Source organism: Vespula vulgaris, chromosome 2 (assembly GCF_905475345.1).
Source record: "Vespula vulgaris chromosome 2, iyVesVulg1.1, whole genome shotgun sequence".
Lineage (NCBI taxonomy): Eukaryota > Metazoa > Arthropoda > Insecta > Hymenoptera > Vespidae > Vespula > Vespula vulgaris.
In genome coordinates this window covers 10,284,684-10,311,268 of record NC_066587.1, presented here as the reverse complement: position 1 = coordinate 10,311,268, position 26,585 = coordinate 10,284,684, and the positions used below count along the sequence as shown (strand labels likewise).

The 26,585-nt window shown below is 28.5% G+C and overlaps 1 protein-coding gene and 2 long non-coding RNA genes across 4 annotated transcripts; 2 read left to right on the top strand and 1 right to left on the bottom strand.

Moving 5' to 3' along the window:
• Positions 1-2,774: 2,774 nt before the first annotated feature.
• Positions 2,775-4,851, top strand: LOC127072640 (putative transmembrane protein 183BP). The gene is made up of 7 exons (XM_051013194.1): positions 2,775-2,826; positions 3,131-3,178; positions 3,329-3,397; positions 3,558-3,696; positions 3,759-3,960; positions 4,136-4,300; positions 4,377-4,851. The coding sequence occupies exons 2-7, from the start codon at positions 3,145-3,147 to the stop codon at positions 4,656-4,658; spliced, it is 891 nt and encodes a 296-aa protein (XP_050869151.1). The 5' UTR covers positions 2,775-2,826; positions 3,131-3,144; the 3' UTR covers positions 4,659-4,851.
• A 7,486-nt stretch (positions 4,852-12,337) lies between these two features.
• LOC127072649 (uncharacterized) lies at positions 12,338-16,232 on the bottom strand. 2 transcript variants are annotated; one of them, XR_007785566.1, is made up of 4 exons: positions 16,100-16,232; positions 15,793-16,013; positions 15,565-15,684; positions 15,256-15,413 (listed from the first exon to the last, which is right to left on the bottom strand). It is a non-coding gene; the product is annotated as an uncharacterized LOC127072649 (long non-coding RNA). The 2 variants fall into 2 exon arrangements; XR_007785567.1 differs by lacking the exon at positions 15,256-15,413 and adding an exon at positions 12,338-12,470 and having other exon boundaries at positions 15,565-16,013.
• On the top strand, positions 16,003-25,315 carry LOC127072648 (uncharacterized). Its single transcript, XR_007785565.1, has 3 exons — positions 16,003-18,174; positions 24,543-24,634; positions 25,211-25,315. It is a non-coding gene; the product is annotated as an uncharacterized LOC127072648 (long non-coding RNA).
• Positions 25,316-26,585: the final 1,270 nt, after the last annotated feature.

The following is a 26,585-nucleotide window of genomic DNA, read 5'->3' as shown; positions in this document are numbered from 1 at the left end:
AATTCGTTCTCCGCAGCACAATCGACAAATTCTTTATGCGACTTCACCGCCAATCAACTCTACTCTCTCTGGAACCGAGCCAATCGAGCCGAGGACAAGGGAATCGGCCTATCCGGCGGTAAATATATTCAATTCATCAATAAAAGAAGTGGATTCCAGCATCGAGTTCTCGTCAGTTAATCCTCATCACCGGAATAGAAGTAAAACATTACCGTAGCATTCTCATTTGTCAAAAGTAAAGGTGGGTGTCATTTGATTGGCTTGCGTACGTCGTCTGGTATACCGTTGGGTGCCAGTCTCGTGCCATAGAACTGCATACAGCAGGTGAGGCTAAAAAAGGCACATTAATCTCACGTAGCAGGAACTCCTTGAGTTTATTTTCCCGAGGCCCGTTCTTCGTGGGACGTAACATTGATGAGTTGTCACAACGTTTATGATATTGTTTATATAACGTGACACTATTATATCTCGACTAATAAGGCTCATCTATATCTCGAAAATCTTAACCAATAATGGACGACTATATATTTCCGTAGTTAAAGAGATATTTATAGTGATGTCATTAAGCGCGAGATATGAGAGAGTATAGAACAGGCGAAAATTAAAAAAAGAAACAGTATAATAATTCCACGATAAATGTAACTTCATTATTTTCATAAGAAAATGTAGAATGAAATTGTCCAATAAAAACGAACTCTATTTTTAATGTCACGAAAAGTAAAATCTATTGTGTTTCTGGATTAAGCACGACGCGTTGTATCATATATGTGAAATAAAATATTATCACTAGCGTTAGTAAAATGTGTGTTGTAAAATATATGTTATATTACATTTTGTATAGATTAAACTTTATGTCTATATATGAAATCTGTTGGTAATTTGGTTGTTTATATTTTCATATAGAATATTAACTAGAACATATAAAAAATGCAACAGGATAGATAATTTCCATTTTTTACGTTATTATTTATATTTTCATCGCTTTTAGGATCATCATCCGATGTGATGTAATTTAAAAATTCCTCTAGTAATTTCTTTTATTGTGAATTCGTTGTCATAAAAAAAAAGCAATGGTTTTTTACTGTTAATAATTAATTTTGGATCATGTAATATTTATATTAGTGTTTTAAATAATTGAAACATATTTTTAATTTTTTTACATAATGTTATTACCACTTTGTTATTATAGATATTACTTTTTAATTAAATACAGAAGAAATAACATCAATACAGTATAAAAGCATTAACATGTATATTTTTATGTTAAAATATACAAAATATATAAATTAAGGTTATCTGTCAAGAAGCAAGTTATATATATTGATATCTTTTGTTTAGTTGTTATACTTTCCAATGGAATAACATCAATTTATAGATTTTTATTCATTGGAGAAAAACTACTGTAGCATACACACACACACACACAACTGATCTGTTGCATATGCCTTACTTAATACAGCATGTTGCCTTATTTATATAATCACATATTTCTTTATTGTTAATCTAGCTATAATAAGGTGATTTTTAATGGCTGTAACTAAAAAATTATAGTGAAGATACAGTTATTAGTGATACAACAAATCATGTATGTTTAAACCTGTCTGTGTAGATTGATAATTTTTCAATTGCTTTTAGCTAGTTACAGAATAGAGTAAGTAGCAAATAATAGGCTTTTTAGAATACAAATCAAACATAACAATAGAAATGTATACAATTTCTATGAAATCCATTTCTTATTGAAGTTATATAACATTATTTAGTCAGCTAGAAGAGAAAAGAAACTTTTAAGTGATCAAACTACTTAATCGCTTATGATAAAAGTTGTCATTGTGTTATATACTAGCCTTATGAAATATGTATTGTCTTCATGCAAGCTGTTTTGAAAAAATGGACTATTTTACATTATCTGATATCAGCTAAAGAGTCTTATTATTGAAATAAGTGCATATCTACAAGGATAGTTGCAAATGATTGCAATGGTAAAACTAGAACAGTATTTTTGATAGTTGCAAGTACAATATATATATAACTTAAGTAGGAATGAATATCTTAAGTTTCAATGAAAAAAGATAAAATAAAAATAAACGTATACATATATGATATCAGAATGCTGATAGGAAAATATATAATCTTTATAAAAATCGATTTAGGAGGCATAATAAGTATACTTTATATATTTCTCTAACAATATATAACTTAATTTTATTTTTTACATTAGGAATTACGAGTTAAATAGTAGTAGATGATATACCATATATTAAGCAAAATATTTAATTTATTTCTATGATTTATTAATACAGATTATTAAATTAAACTTTTCAGATGTAATTATTTTAGATGTATAGTATGTAACAATTACATATAACACCAAATAGAAATATGACATGTAATATTCTCACATTATAACATTTATGAAGATATAAAATAAAATTGTTAATTCTTGTAATAATCCTTTTTCTAATACGGAAAGTGCTTATATATCATGTATCATACATACATAGCATGTACACGTACATACAAACATACACATGCTATAGCAAGTGCGCTCATTAATATAAAATTGTAATTAAGTATAATACAGAATCTTTTCAATTAAACTATGTCATATATTTCTAGGCGATATCTATAAGTATGTTTTCCAACATGTATACAACATATATTTTCCAATGTTGCCAAATGTAAATCAATGTAACATTTTCAATTGCGAATTTGTACATTATATTCAAGAATACTGTGTCGGAATTTATCATTTGAATACGTAATATTGCGACAAGTATGGAATAAAGTTTCACTTCTTCAATACACACGTACTATATTACGTGAAGGGTATTGTATTACAAGCATATATTTTGGTTCGATAAATCAAGGGAAGGATAATTTTCTTTTTCCGTCTTTAAACCCACACAAGGGTCTAGCTAAAATATATTTAATAACCTCAAATTCCTATTTTAGACATTAATCTTGGTAAAAAGACGATTTATGACGAATATAAATTTTCTGAAATAAGGTACTATAAATGCATGTTGATTACATATACGTCAAATATTTTTTTTTTATAAATATAAAAAAATAAGATGTTTACAAATATTTTCAGATGTAATTTTAAAAAGTATACAATTTCTTCTTACAGGTACACTTTTAGAAATGAGCCCAACCAAACAAAAAACTTTTATCAAAGGTGAAATATTATAAGTGTAATTAAAAAATAATGCAGGATTTATATTCACAAAAGTATTATTAGTTTCAAACATATTTCTGAATAATTTAACTGTATTTATAAGTTAAAAACATATACATAAAAATAACTTTATGAAACTTTTTCCATTAGATTTATTCCATAAAAAACATTCAAGAAATCAGAAGAAAAAATCAAATGAAGAAATTAGAGAATGTAATGGTAAGTATTTAATCATGTATATTATCATATATATATATATCAAATGAAATATGTGTTTGAAATATAAAAATATTATGTTTAAATATTACTTTTTATAATTATGATTATATATCCTTTTTTATAATAAACTTATGAATTAAAATATCTTTTTTTTTTGTAGGTATTGATTATCCATTAGACATATGGTTTATAATATCAGAATATATTAAACCAGAAGCTATAGGGAAATTTGCTTGTATTTGTAGATCTTCTTATTATGTGACTACAACTGCAAAATTTTGGTTTCATCTATATAAGACGTATGTCTGTATACAATTTTTATTTTTAGAATATTATGTACTCATAATGATTATTATTGCAGTTATTACAAGTTTGTTCCTGGTATACCAGAACGCTTGCAGCCACATTGGATGGTACTACGCCATGAATTACGTCTTTGTGTCATTAGAACATTGCATTATTCCTATTTTGCTGAGAGGAGTATATCAAACTATGTATCACAGTTACAGCAAAGAGAGCCACATTCTCTTGTTAAAAGACAATGTTCTCTCATGTGGCACAAAGTATATTGTTATTTTTATATTTCAATTATTTATCATACTATATTTTTTTCTTCCACAAAATTCAAATATAAGAATATATGTTATATATTTTGTCTAATGGAGTTTGATAAAAATAATAAAATACAATGATAAAGAAAGATATTAAAACATCTTAATTAATATTTATTTATTCCAGACAGGACTTAATCGGTGGTATTTCTTTTTCAAATTAAAAGAAATATCGAGAATATGTAATGGTACTTTGATACAACAAAATAAAAACATACATGAGCAAATGAATGACGTTGAAAGAGCAGAAAAAATAAATGGAAATCCAGAGGAAGGTTGTAAACTTTTACATGTATGTATTCTTCTCGTTAAATGTATTATATAAAGTTTATATTTAATAGCAAATATTAATTTAAATTGAATTTTAGGTAAGATCTGTAAAATATAGCAAATTACCATTTGTAATTGGACTAATTCTACAGAAACTATCAGTGACATTAATGCCTGGTCTTAAATACTTGCGGTTACAGCTTGAATTTGGAACATCAGATCTTCCAAATGCATTAACAAACCAAGTTATACTGAATTATGTAAATGATTATGAAGTTTTAGATTGGTGGCATCCACGTTATCCACATCAAGATACAATATCTCATTTATGTGAGATAGGTAGTACCGTACATTTAACTTCAAATGATACTTGGGAATAATATCTTTATCTAATTTCTCTTGCAAGAATATTATATTTTGTCTATTTATATGTATTATATAAATATTAATTTTATAACTGAAATATATGTATGCAAATATAAAAAAAGGTTCAGTTTTAATTGAAGAATCTAAACATTCAAATATTTCTTAACATTCGTTTCAATATTTTCATCTATTAATATCATACAAGTCTTTTGGATATTAATGAGCTATAAATAATTGTTATTTCTGTCCTATATTATGTATTCTTTTCAATATTATTTTATGAAACCATTATAATGAAATATAATATTGTTATATTTCTTTTAATCAAGGTTTATCTATTAAAGTTGTTCAGTCACTATCATTCGAAACGTGTATTACCTGAACAAAAAATACAGTAAGAAACAAACTAAAAGTTTGTTAGAAAAACTTTATCGTTTCTATCGATTCATTGTATCAATGTGTATGCTTGTATAAATCTTCATCCTATTGATGTACGTGATTTGAAGAACTGAGCTGACAAGAAGACATCACACAATGTATGATTGTCAATTTTGACAAATCAGTTTGTACAAGAACAATACGTATTTTGTAAAAGAAAAAAAACATGCGATTTCTAGACAGACGTTAATATTCTTTTTATACTCGATTTATGTTACATGCATTACTTTTTTTTACATCTGTCTAAAATCATTCATTATAACTAAATAACTAAATCTATATGATATAAACATGTTTACAATATTATTACAAAATATGAAATAGTAGTACCACGTTATGATTTAGAAATCTTTAACTAATTGCGTTAAAAATGTATACGTTAGACTCTTAAAATGCGCTTTGATTAATAGATTGAAAAATTCTGAGTTTTATAAGAATTGATGATTTTGAACATTATAAAAAATCATAAGATTTTCTTGCATTTTTTTAGACCAAAGATGGTCATTCTTTAAATTTTATTTATGATTACTCCTTTTGGGATCCTTGTAATGAAATGACTCCATTATTTCTAATTAATGTATTCCTGAACTTGATATATATCATTACAGTTTTTTAACTTTGGCACTCCATTTTCGGAGTGTATAAACGTAATTTTCTTACATTCAATTCCCTCTATCAGTGTTTTATCTTTCAATGAAGCTGGACATTTTACTTCGACAAGAAAATCAACATCAATTATGTTGGTGTACAAGTTCGTACTTAGCGATTCATAGTATTTTTTTCTAAAGGCCATATATCATTATTAAGAATATTTACCCTTGGGAATTCGTCGGAGACTTGTTAAGAAAATGCGTATGTATAAATTCATTGCTATCACTGTCCAAGTTTAGATGTTTTTAGTCAAGCACGTAGTTTTCAATAATGTGTTGAGCCAGGCAATAAATAAACAGTTAAAGTAAATTAAACAAAAGGAGTTATGGATTTGTCTATCGTATATCCTTAAAATATCAATTCAACATTCATCAATCAATACGGTCGCAGAACAAATATGATTATTTAAAAATTTCAAACAAATTATCTTGATGCACACACGACCAATAGGCATTATCCCTTCCTTTTCTATGCATTTTTTTATTTGAACTCTTCCCTTTCCTAATTTTAATATCATATTAGCAAATAATTCGAGAAAAACAATTACTCGGTCTAATTGGACAAAACAGTAAGACAACCGAATCTATCGGTCATATCTCACTCAAAGATACCCAGTATAACTTATGATACACAATAATGAAACACAAATATCTTAATTTTTATCTAAATATTTCAACTATATTGTTATAAGTTAAATTCACGAAATGCCTTTTATTGCGCATTTCCGTTACGAGTTTCACAGGATTCTTAAAAGAAATTGTGTTCTCTCATTAATTGGCCGGAATACTGCAAGCAATAATATGTGGAGACAACCGACAGATTCCAAATCTTGTTGCTCTTTTTCATTGGTAGATCTATCAGTGGGTCTACAATTCTGACGTCTAGGAAGGGATAGGGATATCCTTCCTGCAAATTGATTATCATCACTAATGCGAGAAATGCAATGTAACGTGTTTTCGTATAATGCAATATTAAATTTTAATTTTTCGGGCTGGATTCTGGTGACATTGATTCTGTAAGATTCTGTGAGCTCAAGGAAAAAGCAAAATCATCGAAAGGGATGAAATAGCCGACGAGCGACGCAGCTAATTCCATGTAAGGAAACTCCAGAGAACTAACGAGTTGTCGGAAGTTACAGCGACGAGGAATTGCATCCATCAAACTCATCAACCTATCATCATATTTTATACAAGTAAAGTTGTTTATTTTTAAAACTTTTTATTATTTCTGATTTTCTTTCACAATGGAAGCCTCTGTCACACACATTTTAAGTGATCTGAAGCCCAAGTGGCAAATCTTCAAGGATCAATTAATACGTTTTAAGAATATAATCATAACTTATCAAGAAAAAAGAGCATTGGAAATATTAACCCTTTTGCTCCTAACGGCGAATATATCCGGCATACACAATAGGATCCACAGAAACGTACGCCAGATATATCCGGCATACACAATCCGGCGCACAGAGACGTACGTCGATGAAAGCCGGCAACATTCGCGACTAATTTTTTGAATAGCAATGCCTGTTATGACCGTCGCGCAAATTATTTGACAAAAGGAATAAAGCACACAATCATATTTGTTCTACTTTCATTTTTTTCAATACTATTAGGTCCTATAAAGCAATAGACAATTAACGAGAATAGGACAATACATATCATACTGAATTAAATTATTAATCGCTATATATTATTCTTTCACTTTATATCATTAAATAAGTCTTTTATATAGAAGTTATGAGTATATTGTTTTAAAGAAAAGTCCCTTTTCTTCCAAGATAAACTATCCACGCGCAATGTGTACACTTTCGGCACGCAGTCCAATTTAATAGCGACGCTACGGTAGATCAAAACGCCATAGCAAAAGGGTTAAAACTAAAATTATATGAAGATTAAATGAAGAAAGTTTTTGTTAAATTTAGTAATACCTAATTGACATTGTAGAATTACTTTCCAGACATAGAGGTGTATTTAGATGAGACATTCGATATTGATAACGATTACATATACACAACGTCGATCGCACAAGAGCTTGTAGCCGAAGTAAAACCGCAATCTGCAACTCCCGTTCAATCGCAAATGGAGCTGACAACGCATCAAGCTCCTTTTGATCTAAACAAAGATCTAACGATGCATTTATCGCGAATTGTACTATTTATTTTCAATGGCCGACATGAAGAATAGCTTGGTATCGCGAATCAATTTGAGTTGTCTGTTCACGACAATCACTCTCTCGACGACTATAGACGGTTGAATTATTTAACCTTAGCTGCAAGGTGAGCCTGTGTCAACTATCGCATTTTTATCAAACAGTCAAGTTTAATAGAGGAACGCTACTTAAACGCGATATATGAATTACAAAAAGTGCAAAGGGCATCATACATAAAAACAGCTCAATTTGTAAATTGAATGCCGAATCGCATATCTTATTCTAAATCGTTCAATGTAATGAGTCGACTATTGCGCGATACGATACTTATTTATATCTTAGTCTGTAATGTCTTGACAAGTACACGGATATTAAGTCATTTGAAGATTCTATTTCTTTAATTCTTTATCTTTAATCTTTATCAAACGTGTTGACTGAACAAGATTGAAAACGACTGACTGCTTCCGTTTTCTTCAGAATAGACAAAAGAAGGTTGCATACTTCTTGTAAAAGATTAATTCAGTCAATTCAGTATCCTGTTTTATAGAAAATAGAAATATGAAATGGAGAAATGAAAGTCATTGACAATTACTCAATTTTCCACCAAATATAGATTGGATATTCAGTTATTCTTTTATAACATATTTATAAAATTTCTAAAACAGTGTTCATGTCAACAATGAATCCAGGAGTGGTTCTTGCCTATTTTTGATAGACAAGGTTTTATCTTAAAAACAAAGGTTTAAACGAGGAATTAGCTTTTTTAAATATTTGAAAAAGGTATATTTTTTATGGAAAAGATTATCTCAATAATGCTTTTTTCAAGAGTAGTTCATGCATAAAAAAATTTTTTTCAAAATATATAAAAGCCGATTCCTCATTTAAACTTTCATCTTTCGAACGAGAGCTTCTTCATCAAAATTGGTTAAGAATTATGCCTGAATTCAATGTTGGCCGTAAATAATTATAAAACTATGGGTAATGAATAGCCTTAAACATTGGTAAATTTGTTTTTATAAGTCCTACTTTATACTTTCTATAGTTTATTTTATTTATTATAAAAAAATTTTATTTATTATTTTATTTATTATACAAAAAAAAATCTTATTGAATGCATTACATAGTGTAAGAAGACTTATGCAATATAGCAAAACATAGATTATTTGAACTGTTAGATAAATCCTTCTAGATAAGCACTTTTTTGGGTAATAGTTCTGAAAGAAACAAATTTGTAAACATATTATAAATCAATTAGAATAATTTTCAAATATGTATGTTTATCATACAAAAGAATATATATTAAATAAGAGAAATAATATTACCAAGAGGAAATCAAACGTTTTTAAATACTGCCAAGTTACAGATTCCCTCTGAAATAAATATTTGTGCAGAATCTATTTTTTTTTTGTTTTCCTAATGGAATGTAAAATCTAATGTATTTTCAGCTTCGCCTTGCATTAATATAATATATAGGCTAATACTAATCCTGTCATATCTTTATTTGTGTTATCATTTTTGTTAAAAACAGATGAAATAATATTATTATCATTCATATTGCATGTCAAATTTTGCAATTGATTTCTCATAAATTTCTAAGATTCCCATGTTATTATTGTCAGCAAATAACAAATGTCGTAATAAATTCTTTTGGTATTGTTTCTTGAAAAATTCAATTATTTATTGATTCATTGATTGAAATACTGATGTGACATTGGAAGATGAGAAAAGAATCTTTACAATTTTGTTTTCAAATTATAGAAGTTATCCGAAAGGATGAGTTGATGACTATCTAATCTTTAATCTTGTTAGTCTATCTATACATTTTGTTGTAATAAATAGATAATAGGCAAATTGTTTAAATTTACATGTTGAAATATCTAGGTTTTTTGCTTTTCTTTTGATTGTTAACAGTATTTTGTGATTTCTAAAAGCATTTGTATATATCTGTATGTAAATAGCTATGATTTTCACTAATTTTATATCCTGATGCTTTAGATTTAATCTACGATACAAGAAGAATTGCCAAAGATAAAAGCAGCAACTAACAATAAATACTGCCATGATAAAACAGAGGAACAAAAAAGAAATATATACATGTTACATGAGAGCATAAGAAAAATATATGATACTATTTGCTTTTAAAAATCTTAGAAATTTATAGGATACTGATCACCATAGCAAAACTCTAGCAACATAATGTAGATATAGTGCACAACTATACATTTTAACATCACAACTCTAACACAGATATATACATAGATGAAATTAAAATACGCAAGAAATTTTCCAAGAGAATTTGTGAAGTATGTTTTATACATGTCAAAACAAAACAAATACAAACCTCTTTAAGCCAAATATCAAAGACTTTTTCTTGAATCTTTTTGTTTGCAATATAATGTATTTCATAATAAAAATGTATAAATATCAAAAATGAGTATATTTGTTATATTCAAGCAATGAAAACATTGAATTTTCGGGATGCCTTATCTTTTTATCGTGGAGTATAGCTACACGAAACTAGTACTAGAAGAAGTACATCTTAAACAGTCAAATGCAGGAAATACGAATTATCGGTTACAAAAAAAATAGACTATATATTTATCAGCTGTAAACTATTTGCAGAGACCGATTATACAGACCGAAATCGTGGAATCAATCGTGGAAAATCAAGACATTAGATTATACTGAGATATCACAAAATATACGTACCATATAACAAATTAGGCATTATATATAGTTATATATCGTAAGAACAACATATTAATTAAACATTTCAATTCCGAATGACATGAACATAAAACAAAAAAAAAGAAAAAAACACTAGCAATTGAAATTAAAGATTAGTGAAAACAAAAAACTCTAAATAATTCGTTTGATAGTATCGCTAGTATGACTTTAAAATCCTTTATATATATATGGGAAGCACGAAAAAAATACATATGAAAGAAATCATATACACTGAAACATAAATGTAATTAAACTATAAACGTGCAATATTGTGCAAATTTGTGCAATAAACTACCAAATGTTCACACACGAAATCAAAATATATGTATCAAATTAACGAATTGTTATAATTAATATTTATAAAAATTATTATAATTAAAAAAAATTATTATAAACTACAGAGCTATTTTTTTGAAGAAGAGAAAGTTAATAATATTTATCAAGATTCAGAGATTTTAATGTTTTGAGTCTAAAAGTTATGGATTGATTGACTTGTTGGTGTCTCTCGAAGTATCTACAAACTCAATAATGAAAATAGAAAAGGGAGATAGAAAGGGAGGAGTTCGAATGAGAACCGAATATAGAAAGGGAAGGAACGATGACTATTGGTTGAGAGCAGAACAGGATAGTTCATTAGAAATGTTTAAGCAATCCCATGTATACTCCTTTGTTCTGATGATAGCCAATTAGCGGGTACCAAATAGTTATTTCAAGGAGAAGCACCAAATAACCCTTGGCTTGTCTTGTCTAGGAATCGGTTTTTATCATTTATTTGTTTATTGCCCGGCTCAACACATTATTGAAAACTACGTACTTGACTAAAATGCCTAAGCTTGGATAAAGGTGACAATTTGTTTTTTGTTTATGCGTTTTCTTAGCGAGTATTCAACTAGTTCCCAAAGGCACATATTCTAGATAATGATATATTAGATATGATATATCCCTTAGGAGAAAATTTGGATATTATTGAGGGTGCGACATACATAGAACAACATATATAGAAAAAAAAACAATGGATAAAAAATTAGAGGCAACATTATGAACATTATGGATAAACATAAAGTATACAAATATCTCGGATTCTAACAAAATGCAAAAATGAATCCTACAAATATCAGGCAGCACTTACAAAAACAATATAAATCAAATGTTTAGATTACAGTTTAATCAGAAAAAGCAAATGGCAATACAAGATAAAGTAATAGTAACTAAAAACTATCTAAAGTATATAATTATAGGCCCGCGTATACAAAACATTGCATGTAGGAGATATAAACAACTTCTAGAAACAATATAACCTATAACAGAAGAATGTAAATTACTAATAGAAGGAGAATATATAGAGAGATACATTATAACAGCCAAAATTATATAAAAAGCAATTGTCAATATATACTATATAGAATAAAACAATCGCCAATAAGCAAATGCCAACAATCATCATCGAAAATGAAGAATACAAATTCTATTAAGATATATCAGTACGGACAAAACAATAAAATATAATTAAATGCAGTAACAAGGAATATTATATAAAATAAAAATAATGCAGTATCAAATAAAAATATCATGTACAAATAAGAAAATTTAAATTAGTAAATAAGCATAGAACAAATAATAGACAAATTGAGAAAATACATAGGCTAATTTACAATCTTAACTGATTGTATGACAATTTTATTTTATTGGAGGTGCACAAATCCATCAAAATATAATTCAGACAATACAATAATGATTAATAATTTCTCACCTGGATCATTTGGTGAATTTATCATGTGCGGTAATTGTCGTGCAATTGTCCAAACTTTTCACAGGTCAAAGCGAATAATTGTAGCTAGATACTAGATTTCCATCATGTCTACCTAATGAATGGGATGTTGTTCATTGCATATTTACATTACTATACTCATTATTATTGATACAGTCATTCATATTAACAATAAATTTTTACATATTGATTTTACATAACAAAATAAGTCAAAAATAATAATATATATCAATATCCTTATAAATAGAAATAACAATAAAGAGATACTGCAACAAATCCTAGATATATAGAAGGAAAAATTAGGTATGTATGCGACATGGTTTAAAAGATATAACTAATTAAATAATAGGACAGAAGATCACAAATTATTCAAAAACAGTGAAACATTATTCTATCAAAAAATAAACTCAAAACAAGAAATAGACATAATGATATCAACAAAAAAACAAATTATACAAATTATACATTTGTTAGACAATTTTGTTAGGTACAAAACACAAACTTAATTAGATCAAACACAGTACAGTACAACACAACATAGCATAGTAAGGCACAGCACAAAAGTAATATTGATCAAAAACAGAAACATAACATAATAAAAAAACATAAAAAAATAATTGAGGTATAGAATCACAGAACATGAATTCGCGCAAGTAGTACAGAAAACACATAATTGAAAATGTTTAGGAGTCGACCACATTTACAATTTTTGGTACAAAAAATTAACCGAAACAAATTTGCAAACATCAAACACGAATTTTCGTTCACCGGTTTCAATGTGAGCATATTCTTAAATAATATGACTGATTTGACTGATGAAATCCAACACGAAAATAGACAAATAAGATCATTTGTTAGTAGAACTCCGAGTAGAATATTCAACGCGGCTTCTCTTCAACCTCTAACAAGATTTATCAATTCATTTTAGAGGAAATTTATCAGTATTTAACAAATGAAATGTTTGAAACGAATAATTCGGAACGAATAATTCTGCCAAATGCGTGAATGTGATTATCGAAATAATGCGCCTGCGACGACTCAACAAATGGGACAAAATATAGCGTGAACAGAGCATATATCTCCGGGAGATATTCCCTACCACGAAATCGAATACAACGTATTCAATATACAACGTACAGTCTACCTTTACAAAAATCCAGAATAACAATACTCCAGGGAACATTAAAATAGAATTAGGATATATTACGATATAAGCGATATATAAATGAGAATATATGAGCGATAAAGATAAATATTTATGCATATCGGAGATTAGGCAATGTCTAGATAAATTTTGTCTAAATGCATTTTGACTGAACAGGTTTTGTTTGTTCTACAAAATTAAAAAGATCTCTCGTTGTAAAAGATATACATAGATGAAAGAAAGAGATAATGAATGAGTGAAAAAAAGAAACGATAATCAAGAGCAGACTAGTTGAGTTTTATCGAACATCTAGTGTCGAATGAACGTACGACATGAAGACGAGAGAAAGTTTGTATATCTCGGAAGACAGTAGAAAACCTATGTATATTTTTATTTTAGTAAAAGAATTTGTTGTTTTTCAAATACTTTGACCTAAACCCACCTACATAAATTTCAAGAGTTCTTAAATATATGTACATACGCCATTCTAAACATTAATCCCGCGGACGAAAAATCAGACAAATAATACAGATAATTTTATATCCTGAATAAAAAGGCAAAGCCATGTAAGATTTTGAGATATGGGATATACAAACATTTGAAGAATTAAAACAACTGGAAACATGTTTATAAACGAAATAACTCAAACTATCAAATTCATAAATGGAATTTAATTCGTTAAAGTAAAAAATAAAACGAAACTGCCGTACTGTCGTACAACGTTTTGATTTATTAAAAACTATACGTTCTCAAGATGGAAGATCATTTTTCCTTTACTAAGTGTATAATTCAACAATTAAAAAACAAGCCTCAGAGAGAGAAGTCTAAAGAAATAAATTTTGAAATTGGATCAAGCAACGAACTGAAGATACTCGTATAAAGATACATGACAATAAGCAACGTAAACGAAAAAGAGAAACTTATTAGAACAACTGCAACACAAAAGGGTGATTTTTCTAATAAATATAAAAATAATGTTAATCATATTCGACAAACACGGAATATAACCTCGCAATGTTACAAATGTGGAAAAAACGGGTATTACAAAACAAATGCAAAAGCAGTTCACTTCTTAAATCGGAAAGATTGTCTCGAATTAACAGGATAAATAATATTGCAAGAAATCTGAACACAGTAAGAATGAAATCTGAATGGAAAGCCAAAGACAAATTCAAATAAAATAATTCAAAATAATTTTTCAACTTATGTATGGATTCTTTTTGCACTGATCGTGTTTGTGAGGGTATTAAACAGTGTGTTCTCGAATTGTGATCCTTGGTCGGTGGTAATTAATAACAACGTGCACAATAAACAGATTACAGTTCTTGAAAAGTACTAATTAAAGTGGTTTCTGCAGTTATGTTTCATAAGTGCCATTGGGAATCAGGAAAATTGATCAATCATTGTTAAATAGTATTTGACAGTATATTGAAATTATTTATCTTTGGGAATTGCATAAGGTTGAGATAAATTTGATTGAATTCTCTATCTGGAACTTTAATTTTGTATGGTAGAAGTTGGTTGTGACGATGAATTTCAGCTCATTTACATACTATTTATTCACGATTTTATTTTATCCTTTTTTTTTATTTTGGACCAGATATATCGTTCTTGTAGTTAGGAAGCTTGTGATGTAGCTACTTGGATATTTTAGCCCGTAAAGGACATTGAAAACGTTTCACTATTTTCGGAATATTACGATAGATTTTAATATTGTTTTTGATTTTTTGTTTTTTGAAGTCGAAAAAATGATTTTCATGAAAGATCCAATTAAATTTATCATCTCGTTGATACTGAATTTCTTCATGATTGAAGATCATCGACATATTTATTATGTTTATGTGTAAAAGAATGTCTGCGATTAAATTTTTTTCTTCTTTCATATGAATATTTCTATAAAAAATTAGAAAATGTAGTCGAGTTGTTGCAGTTGTCTGGGTTATATCTTGTTAGTTCGTTGGTTAAGTATGTAAATTAGTGGTTTATGGTCAATATAAAAGTTTCAGATTGATGAAATTTCAGTTTTCTAGCAGGTGATACTTACAAAGATGATAAGCAGTTCATGATATATGTGCTATAGTTATTTTTTGTTTTGCTTCATTTACATGAAAAAAGCTAGCGATTTCCATTCTTTATTTCTTTTCTGATCCACAGTATCTCCGATCTGAAATATCGATTAAGAATAGAAATGTGGTAATTAGCAAGATGCATGGTATTATTATTGCATTGAAGACGCTGATCTTCTTAAGTTTTAAAAAGATTCGATTGATACTTGGGTCCACTCAATTGGTGTTTTGTCGTATTTTAGTTGTTCATTATATGAAGCTCAGATTTGGTGTTAGAATATATGCTCGATAATATGTAGATTACTATTTCGAGAAAACAGTGTAGATCCTTGATAGTGTAAGCATTGATAGCTTTAATTCGATTTTCTGATGGTTTGTAACGTTTGGTGATGTAGTATTCGAAGAATTCCATTTTACTTTGTCTGAACTGAAATTTTTTAAAATTGATTTTCAACCTATTGTTTTAAAGTTTTTGAAAGAATATCTTGTATTATTAATGTTCATTGAGGTTACTTGAAGTAATGAAGATCTCATTTTTATGGCAAAATAGGAAGTTAAACCTTGTGAAAACAGAAACAGTATATCTTTAATTAATTTGTTTCGCATGTGTTTGGCTGAATGGTATTATGACATATTCAAATAAGCCAAATGGTATCGTGATTGTTGTTTTGGAAATATTCATTGGAACCTTTGAAATTTAGTGGTAGATTTTTGTAGGTCGAAGAAGATATTTTCCTCCTAGAACCAATTGAATAGATTTGGATAGATATGGATGGCGATAGATACCTATCTGCAATTGTTATAGCATATTTATTGTGAAAGCCAAATTGATGATCAGATATAGGTTTGGTTTCAATCTTCTTTATCTGACTTTTTCAAAGATTTTAGATATGGTTGATAAATAGAAAGGGCTGTACCAATTTTGGATCAGATGTTCTGAAATTTCTTCTGTTGTTTAAAGAAAAATAAATGCTATTTTTGAATCAATGTTTCTGTTTAGTATTGGCGAGGGAACGCGAGGGTCAATGCTAAAGAAGAAGATGGGGAATATGTAAAGGTGGATGGAGTAGTAGGGGCCGTGCTCGTCTTAGATAAGATTTTTAGAATAAGTTCGATAGACAGCAACACTATAGAAAAATTGTTACTAGGTTCAAGTATTCAGAAAAAGTTCGGTAGACACAGCTCTAAAGAAAAATTCATACTAAATCAGATATTCCGAAAAATTCCACCAGGCATCATTATATCTGGTGATGACAAAAAGAGGATAATAAGGTGAATGTAGACTATACAAGTTGTTATAGAGGTAGAAGTCATTGGTAGAGTAAAAAGAGGTGATGATCAGCCTCTGTTTAGCGATTTGTATGTCGCATTCGGTGTCTTGTTGGGGATTCATATTCATGGCTTGTATCGGAGCGTTTATTGTATTATAAGATCGAAAGCGGTTGCGGCGATGGTGATAGGGGTATCGTTTGTGTGATGACATGTCGCGAGCGTGTCACATTTCCGATTTTCGGCGTTTCGTGTTCTATTCTTTGTTTGTTTTCTCTCTTTTATTCTTTCCTTTTTCTTTTTTTCTTTTCCCAAGTGGTTAGTGACAACGAGGATGAAGAACATAGAGGGTAGTAGATGGCAGGAGTTCTCCATAAATTCATGATCAACGATTGGTCACAGTTTTCGCAGTTTGCCTTTATCAAGGAGAGCATAATGCCCATTCATAGGGAATGGAATGTGGTAGGGAGAAGGAAAGTTATTGTAACAATTTCTGAATATCATTATTTCTAGAATTAGTTATGTTTGTGTGGTATTGAGGATTTTAGCCGATGCTTTGTGCGTGAATATGAGCGAGAATATAAGCATAAGTGTGTCGATCCTTATATCGATCCACTTAAGAATTTTCCGAGGCATTATTTCAGTGTAAATGAATCTTTATTTTCGTATGCAAATGAGAGAGTGAGGTTTGGGTTCTTGAAGAAAAGGATAGGAAGAAAGATGGATGTTCCAAAAATGACACGAAGCAATTAAGATGTGATTTAAGACGCTCTTCATTTTTTTGTATTTTTGTTAATTTTTTTCGATAAATTTTTTATTTTATTAAAATCATTGATACCAAAGAAATTTTGGGGGATTTGTCCGGGATTGAGATTGAAATCAAGATTATGATTGTGGTCGTGTTCTTACTTACGAATAAAGTGTAAAAGTGAACGATAAAGACTATTATGAGTACCACAAGTTGTCAGCAAAAGCTTTCTTGCACTATTATCGAAAATAATTAGACGGAAAAACAATAGAAGATAAAAATTCTGGAATTTAAAGATGAACTTAAATGACGAAAATTGAAGATATAAAGGAAGAAAGACGAGTTAGTGGAACTAATAGCTGCTTTACTGCTGAAAACAGCTAAATAAAACGAAAGTGACGACGATGGTGCACACACCAATGACGACGCAAAGGAAAACATAAGACTGAAGACGTAAGTCGATAGAAGTTTTCATTATCAGAGATGTAGAAGAGTCAATGTAAACGTTCATGATCGACTAGATGAATACGAAGAAATGACGACTTTCTGTAATTGGACAGATTTTCAGAAGGTAATTTATTGTAAAAGACTATTAAGAGAATCAGTAAAGTAAGGTTATTCGTTCTTATAATGTAGGCTCGGAATAAAATTGTATGTTACGTGAGTTTAGGACAACAATTGCTTAAACTCGTAAATGGATATACATACCTAATTATACTCCACATAGTTTCAGATATCGTTATGAGATATAATTTTCTTATTGATATTGATTTCTTGAACGACAAAGAAATATATTTTAAAGATAGAAATATTTTAATATCAAAAATTAATATAAACAAAATTTGCCTGAAGTTTTTTTGATAGATATCGTTGAAGAGACTGATGAGACTAATCATATTAAGGATTATATTAAGGATTTAGAACATGAACAATTTATTAAAGATACTATGGACAGTTATAATCCATCTAAAGTACAGCATGATATAAATCAATTTAATTTTAATGGCCGAACAGCTGATATATTGTTATGCGTGCAACCACTTGTTCAATGAACAAAATTGTATTAACTCAACAAGAACAACTATTTACAATATTGGACTTTTTTAAAAGATTTCAGTATAATCCGTAACAAATGAACAATACATCTTCTTACATTGCTTTTTTAGAAAACGGACGCATCTTGCTGTTTTCCTGTCAATCGTTTTGCTATTTAGATACAGCCTTCTAGAACAGATTCCTCCAGGCCAGCTCATGACACTCACCACGACTGTTATTATACAATAAAGTTGAAATAAATAAACAAATTAAGGAATGACTTGATAAGGACATAATAGAATCATACTTAGATTTTATTACTCTGATAGTATTAGTAAAAAGGAAGGATAGATTTTTAAAAGCGACAATAAAATATCTTGGATATATTATTAAAGAAGGAAAGATGCGATCATCAGAGAATAAGATTGCAGCTATAACTAAACTTTCAAAGCTTATGAATTCTCAACCTGTGTGAAATATTCTTGGTCTGATAGATTAAATACAGACGCATCTAATTTTGAATATGGTGCAATATTAATACAGCACAATAGTGTAGACGGAAATAATGTAATGGCATCTTATATGTTATGTAAATGGTAAGATGTCACAAGCTAAACTGAAATATCATAGTTATGAGTATTATGATTAAAAGTATTAGCTATCATCAAGGAATTATATAAATTGAGGGTTTATTTACATGGTATTTTTCTCAAAATTATTATTGACTGTAAAGCATTCACAATGACCCTTAACAAAAAGAAATAATTTTCATATAGGATCGATTCAAAAGGGTGTGGAAAACTATTTTTAAGAACAGTTTATTATACAGATGGGTCGATAATAACGTGTTTGTACTTCCCAAAATGTTGTAGCTCAAAGTGATTAAATAAGCATAAGAAAGCAGTCACTTTGCAATAAATAAAGCTGAAGAACCGGTTAGGAGGAAATACTAGTTCGAGAGAATGTAGTCTAAAATACAAAAGTTTATATGAAATTGTATCAATTGTATATTAATTGAACATAAACAAGGAAACCAAGAAGGATTTGTATAGAAAAGAGAAAATTACCACTAAATACATTTCTTGGCCCATTTTTAACATAGAGGAAAATTATAAACATATCTTCACAGTGATTAACGCATTCACAAAATTTACTTAGTTGTATATGATTAAGAGTAGAGACAATGTCATAACAACAAAAATAGTATAAAATTAATATTCATGAGTTTTAATAAGGAATGAGCAACAAGACATTGGATAGTCTCTGGATTACAAATGAAATTATATGATATTTTTGCTAATAATTAGAATAATCGTTTGTAGGAAGGAGCATCCAAGCATTTTTTATTACATTTTTAAATAAAAATTAATGAAGTATTTAAATTATATGAGAGATTAATGTGATTTTAATAATTTAATTATATGTGATTTTAATTTTGTTGGTAAAAAAAAATCTTGAACAGAGACCTTGCTATTGATTGAAAAAAGTCGAGTAGAGTCATTGTTTTTGAAAGTGGAGTCATTGACAAAAGGTAAACACACTTGTAGAATTATAGTTCATGGGCCACAGAATAAATTAATTAATTTTTAGCACAAGATTTTCAGCAATTAATATACTGATTCTCGTTTCTATCTTTATATTTTCTTGATTTTTCTTTTCAAGGTCGCATTAGAGTTGCACATTATATGTATTAATTTTCTTTTATGTTTTAAAATAAGGAACGGTTTTAGTTCTTTGGTATTAATGAAATGTAATTGGGGCATGAACAAAGAAGAGACTATATGCCAAAGAGACCCCAACAGATTGTAGTTCAAGAAAGCAATTATTAGGTTATAGAGTTATTTTCAACAATTCTTCATAATATTTTAAGAATGACTCTTAGCCATATTTTAATTGTACTATGTTGTTACTCAAAATGCTCTTGTGATGATGGGCGTAGTAGATTTAAGAAATTAAGACGACATAACATTCCAGGTTTCACATTGCCATTCATATGTGAATATTTTTTTCCAAAGTTCAATTAAAATCATAATTTTATTTTAATAAAATCAAGATTTACACAAAATCAAATCACAAATTTTTTCTTTTTTTCTTTTCTAAAGCTTAATTAAATTCATAATTTTGTTTTTATAAAATCAAATTCTATATTAAAGTCATAGCTACGGAACATAAGATATAGCAATATAGGGATCACCGAACTGTACATAATAAAATACAGATAGATACCCACACATATGTCAGCGGGCACAGGCGTGGTGTTCATGGGCGCGAAATTAAGTTCTATCTAAGACTGCGTTTTAATGTTGAAATATCCAGAACACGACCGATTGTGTCCCGTGATGTGTGAAGCTGACGGTGTCGGATGGTGGAGCTTTCCGTAAGCGAGGTTTCACTCACCTTCTGTTAGTTAAGAAACCTGAAACTCCAGAAGCGGAAAAACATCTCGGAACGTGAATTTTAGAATAGAGTCATCGACGACATGTGGGTCTTCGGATGCAGCAACTTCCACGTGGGTTGGAAGTACTTGCGATATATCGAAATCTTATGGGATACGAATGGCTACATATTTCTGAATTTTTAAAAAATCTTCATTCTAATTGCAACTAAACATTGATGTACTTTCACTTTTAATTGATAATCATATTTCAACAGATAAATAGATTAAATGTAGTAGAATTCTAAAATAATTTTTTAAAGAAACACAAAAATCTTTTTTATCTCACTTACGCTCGTCATCATATCTACATGTTCACCCATCGTTCCGAGTTCCATCGTTTTCATGCTCGTACGCTTTCTATCACAGCTTCCAATTTTCTTTTTCTTTCTCTTTAACTTTCTTTCTCTTTTTCTTCTTTTTTTTCCAAGGTAGATCGCTAAGAAGTATAATCTAGCATATGGTTTTTTCTTGCTTTTGTTATATGCACTATTAAATAGAAAATTTCCTGTCGCACACCAACTCAATTGTTAAGTTACATGTGAGAGAGATTAATCTACACAATCTTATATACCGATGCAGTAGTATAGTAAGTTTTAGCGCAATTAGGGGTGTAGCATAATAGAATTATGTCCATATCTGTCGTTGAGGAGACACAAACTTCGAGCAAAAAGTAAGAAATAAATTGAGAAATAGATTAAATTAGAAATATAAACTGAAAACTTGTTAAGAAACTTTTTTCTGGTTAAAATTATAAATGTTATGATTTATATAATTGTAGACTATATATTACAATTAAACTAATTCTAATAATAATAAAGAATACAAGAGTTTAATACAAGAATTTTATGATAAAATACAAGAATTTTATAGAATAATATTTAAAATACTGTAAAAAGATATTTTTGAATATATAAGAATTACCGTATAAAATTTCAATTATTTTTAAAAAATTGCATTTCAGATTTTTATTAGAAGTTTGTAGCTTTGATAGTTTTTAATGCATCATTTATTTGTGAAATATGCAAATAATTTAATTACGAATTTTCAGCTCATATTTTTTTTTCTATAATGAAGTATACAAAAGAGTTGCTATTTTTTCAATTTGTCTGGTTATTATTTATTACTTTTACCAGATTACCAGCAGTGCTTTTACGAGATTTAACAAAATAAATGCATATTATTATATAATTTTTGCTAAATATCCATTACTAAACTCTTTTTTATTAAATTTGAGATTTCCTCATTTCATTACTTGCACAAATGAGTAAAGAAACAATATTTCAAAGAAAAGTTGTTATGCTTTACTCCATTTTATTAATAATGAATAAGTAAATAGTTTTATCTCACACATTTGCTGATTATAAATCATTTACAGACAATATATCAGTTATTTTCATGATTTCGGTAATTATTCATATAGAATCAAAATTTTTTTATACCAATGTTATAAATGTTATTTTATCGTAATATTATTGTTGATATCAATTACGTAATATTATATATATATATATATGTAAATATATATTTACATATATATATATATATATAAATTTGTATTCTTCATACATCAGTGAATATTTAAATCAGGTAAACATATATTATGCTGTTAATGCAGATATCCTGTACATAAGTTTATCCACGCTTAAGATAATTTTCAATTTTCCATAAATCACTGAATCAACAATTTTAATTCTGCAATTAATGAAATTCATGAATTATGGGAAGAAAAGTTTATTTATAACAACGAATGTACTCCTCACTGATGCAAGTCATAATCCTAAATGAACAATGAATATGTCAATTATTTCTGTAAGACATCACAATGCAACTAACATGAATTAGTATATAACATGTTATTGCTTATGATGCATCATCATTTAGGCAAAATTATAATGTTGAATAATACCGATGCAATCAGTAGAGTTACATCAGTTTGCATAAGCAAAATGTAATTCATTGATATAATTAAGTAGTGTAAACAACTTGTTTATATTAGAAATTGTTTCAATATAGAATAATTGTTTGTTCCTTTTGTATTTCTTGACTGATCATTATCACGTATCCTACCACAATTGTTATATCCGTTTCTTCCCATATTATTCTCATTAGGTCCACGATTTATTCCATGATTAGTTACAACCAAAGTTTACAAAATTGGAATTGAAATGATTTTGTGCATTGTGCTTGTCGACATTTTGATCTTGAACATTTGAACAGAACAGGACGATCGAAATTAACTGGTCCAGTATTGGATACTTCAAAATTAGGTATTTTTTGAAAATTATTGTTGAAAGGTGAACCTTGACTTGGTCCAAATAGTGGCATAGGATTTGGCCTAAAATGTCAATTTGGATTGAAATTGCCATTACGGGTTCTAAAATTGGGATTAAAACATCTTGGTAGAGGTAATCCATTCTGACCAAAAGCAGGATTTGCTTCCATAATTATCTTAAATCGTATTTTGATCGACTTCCTGGTTTATCAAGTCTATTAGATATGTTATATCTTAAGTCTTTGTTAACTCGTTGCATACTTCTCGAATTTCTCTGTGCAAGCCTTCTTAAATTTTCATCTTGACCTTGGAAGGAATTATAATCATTGGATTTGTTGGTGCTATACCTGGTATCCCCATTGTATATCTTCCGTAATAATATCACTAAATACTGATTCAATCATTAGTTCCTCCATCATTCCAACCAATTAATTGGTTGAACTTTCTCTTTCAACCACGATTTAAAGTTTTGAGTAATTCTGGATTTCGTGCGGATTTAGAATTAGGTAAGGGTAGAGAAAGATCAATATTGGGAACTTTAGAATAATCTATTTCTCCTTCATTCTGTAAATAATCTTTCGTCTCATCAACGCTATTTAATAGACCCTTTAAGTTTTCTTAATTCTTCTATTTTCCCAGAAAATAGGTTTTTTATGGCATTATTTTTTTTACCAATTGCTTCTGTTAATTTTGAACTAGCTGTAAATTATATTTGAATATTAATATTTTAGACATATATTTAAGATAATGTAAATTAAATTTTAAATTAAATTAAATTAAATTCATATGAAATAATATTTTTATGTCCAACAGGTATAATTTTTCCATATAATATTATAGCAGTTGCAGTAAGTTCGGTCAATGGTACAATTCTTTGTGTTGATTTAGAAAAGCATTTAATGCTTCTACTTGTTCTATATCTTTTGCTTCCAATTTATTCCATAGCTACAAATTTCTAAGTGTTGGCTTATTATATGAAACTTTTTTATTAGTTAATTTTTTTCCTTCATCAACTGCAAATCCGTAGGTATTTCTCCACTTTTATTTTTTATCTCGCTATTAGCATCAATTCTATCTTCTGATCCCATAGCAAGTATTATTGCTATTTTATCAGCTATAGAAAATAATAGAAAAATTATGAAAGAATTAACTTATGAAACAATTTACATTTATTATTTCCTTTGTGTTATTATAGCCTGAAGCTATAAGATCAATGGCCGCTAATCAATACATCTGTCATGTTGATTATGAACTTGCCTCTTTCGTGATCTTCAACTGTTTGTGCAGGTAATGTATTGAAATTATATTTGTCTCTCATCAGATCATCAGATTGATTGCACGTCTAAAATTTAGAAGTATGATCATTATTAACAGAACACAGAATATGTTGTCGTACTAAATGAATGCCGTACTAATGTCCATACTATACTATTGTTCTATTGCACTAATCTCTTTGTCAGCTCTAATGTACAATGAAAAAATGACATATATTAAAACTATAAGTATATTGAAGAATAAATAATAATTGTAAATATTTGTATATACCTGATTTGCCAAAAGAGTATATATATAAATATAAGAGAATATAAAAAATTAGTTACCATATTCATCCGACTTGGTACCGAATGACGTTTTTCTATTTCTAACACTTTGACGACATCCTATATATATAATATATAGGATATATATATACACACACACACATAAAATTATATATATATATATATATATATATATATATATTATATACATATATATATATTATATACATATATATATATATATATATATATATATATATATATATATATATATATATATATAAATTATACCTCTAAGAATTCATTCTTGATGATAATGTAGGAAGTTCCAGATTCTGACAGTATCATTATCACTACAAGTTGCCAGTTTATTATTTGTTGGACTGAGATTACCTATACAAATACAAGAATTACAAATGGATAATAAACTATTAAACATACAAAATAATGGTTGCTTTATTTCTTAAATAACATATTATATATTGAATATTTTGCTTTCATATATATTATTGTAAAACCAAATTTGTAAAATTATACTAGCTATAATAATTTAAATAAATATCAATATCATTTTATAAGCTAATGCAGTAACTATCAATAGTGAATAATTTTTTTTATGAAATTTGATATTTCCTGTTTATTTATGGAGAAATAGCAAAATTTTTTAGAAATATCCTAGACTTTCATTTGCTTCCAGCAAAATTAATATAAAACCACTCTTAGGCCTCGGTTCTTTGCTGTAGCTTTAGAAATATTAAAATTGAAAGAAGTTAATATTAAGTACCCTAAATCGCTTCCTATTGATTCGGCCCTACGGCCACTTTTGTTTACAGATTCCGCGCACTGGATGCTTTAGAAAACCACAGTTGGTTCTTTGCCGGAATTTGTGCAGGTATTAAAATTTAAAGAATTTTTTATTAAGTATCCTAAATCACCACGTATTGTGTCGGCCTTAGCGATACTTTTATGACATATTCCGCGCACCGTAAGCTTTCTGAAAGGACCGTAAAGCCCCTGTTCGTTGCCATAGTTTTAGAGATATTGAAATTTAAAGAATTTTTTATTAAGAACTTTTAATTTTCCTCTATTGACACAAGTTTGCCGAAACTTTTATGACATATTCCGTACATCCTAAGCTTTAAAATATCACGATTATGTCACGGTTCTTTGCCATAGTTTTGGCCAATTGGGGACGAAATGGGGTACTTAATATAAAATATTTAAAAATTTAATATCTCATGAACTATTGGAAAGAATTGGGGTCTAATGGTGATTTTAGAAAATATACATTGCGCTGGAGATATTAAAAATTAAAAATTTTTTGTTATTTATCCTAAATCGCTCCCCATTGCGCCAGCCCTATCCGAACTTTTTTCAGAGGTTGCGCATACTGTAAGTTTTATAAAACCAACCTTAGGCGCCGGTCATATACCATAGTTTAGGAGATACTACATTTTTATAATTTTCTATTATGTAATTTAAATCGCCCCCTATTGAGCCGAACCTGCCCAAACATTTTTAACAGATAGGACGTATCGTAAGTTATCTAAAATCACGCTTAGGTCCTGGCTTTTTCCTATAGTTTAGGAGATATTAGTTATTAAAAAATTTCTTATTAAATACTCTACTTCGCCCCCTATTGAGTCTGTCTTGCCTGAACTTTTTTCACAGATAGGGCGCACCTGAAGCTTTCTAAA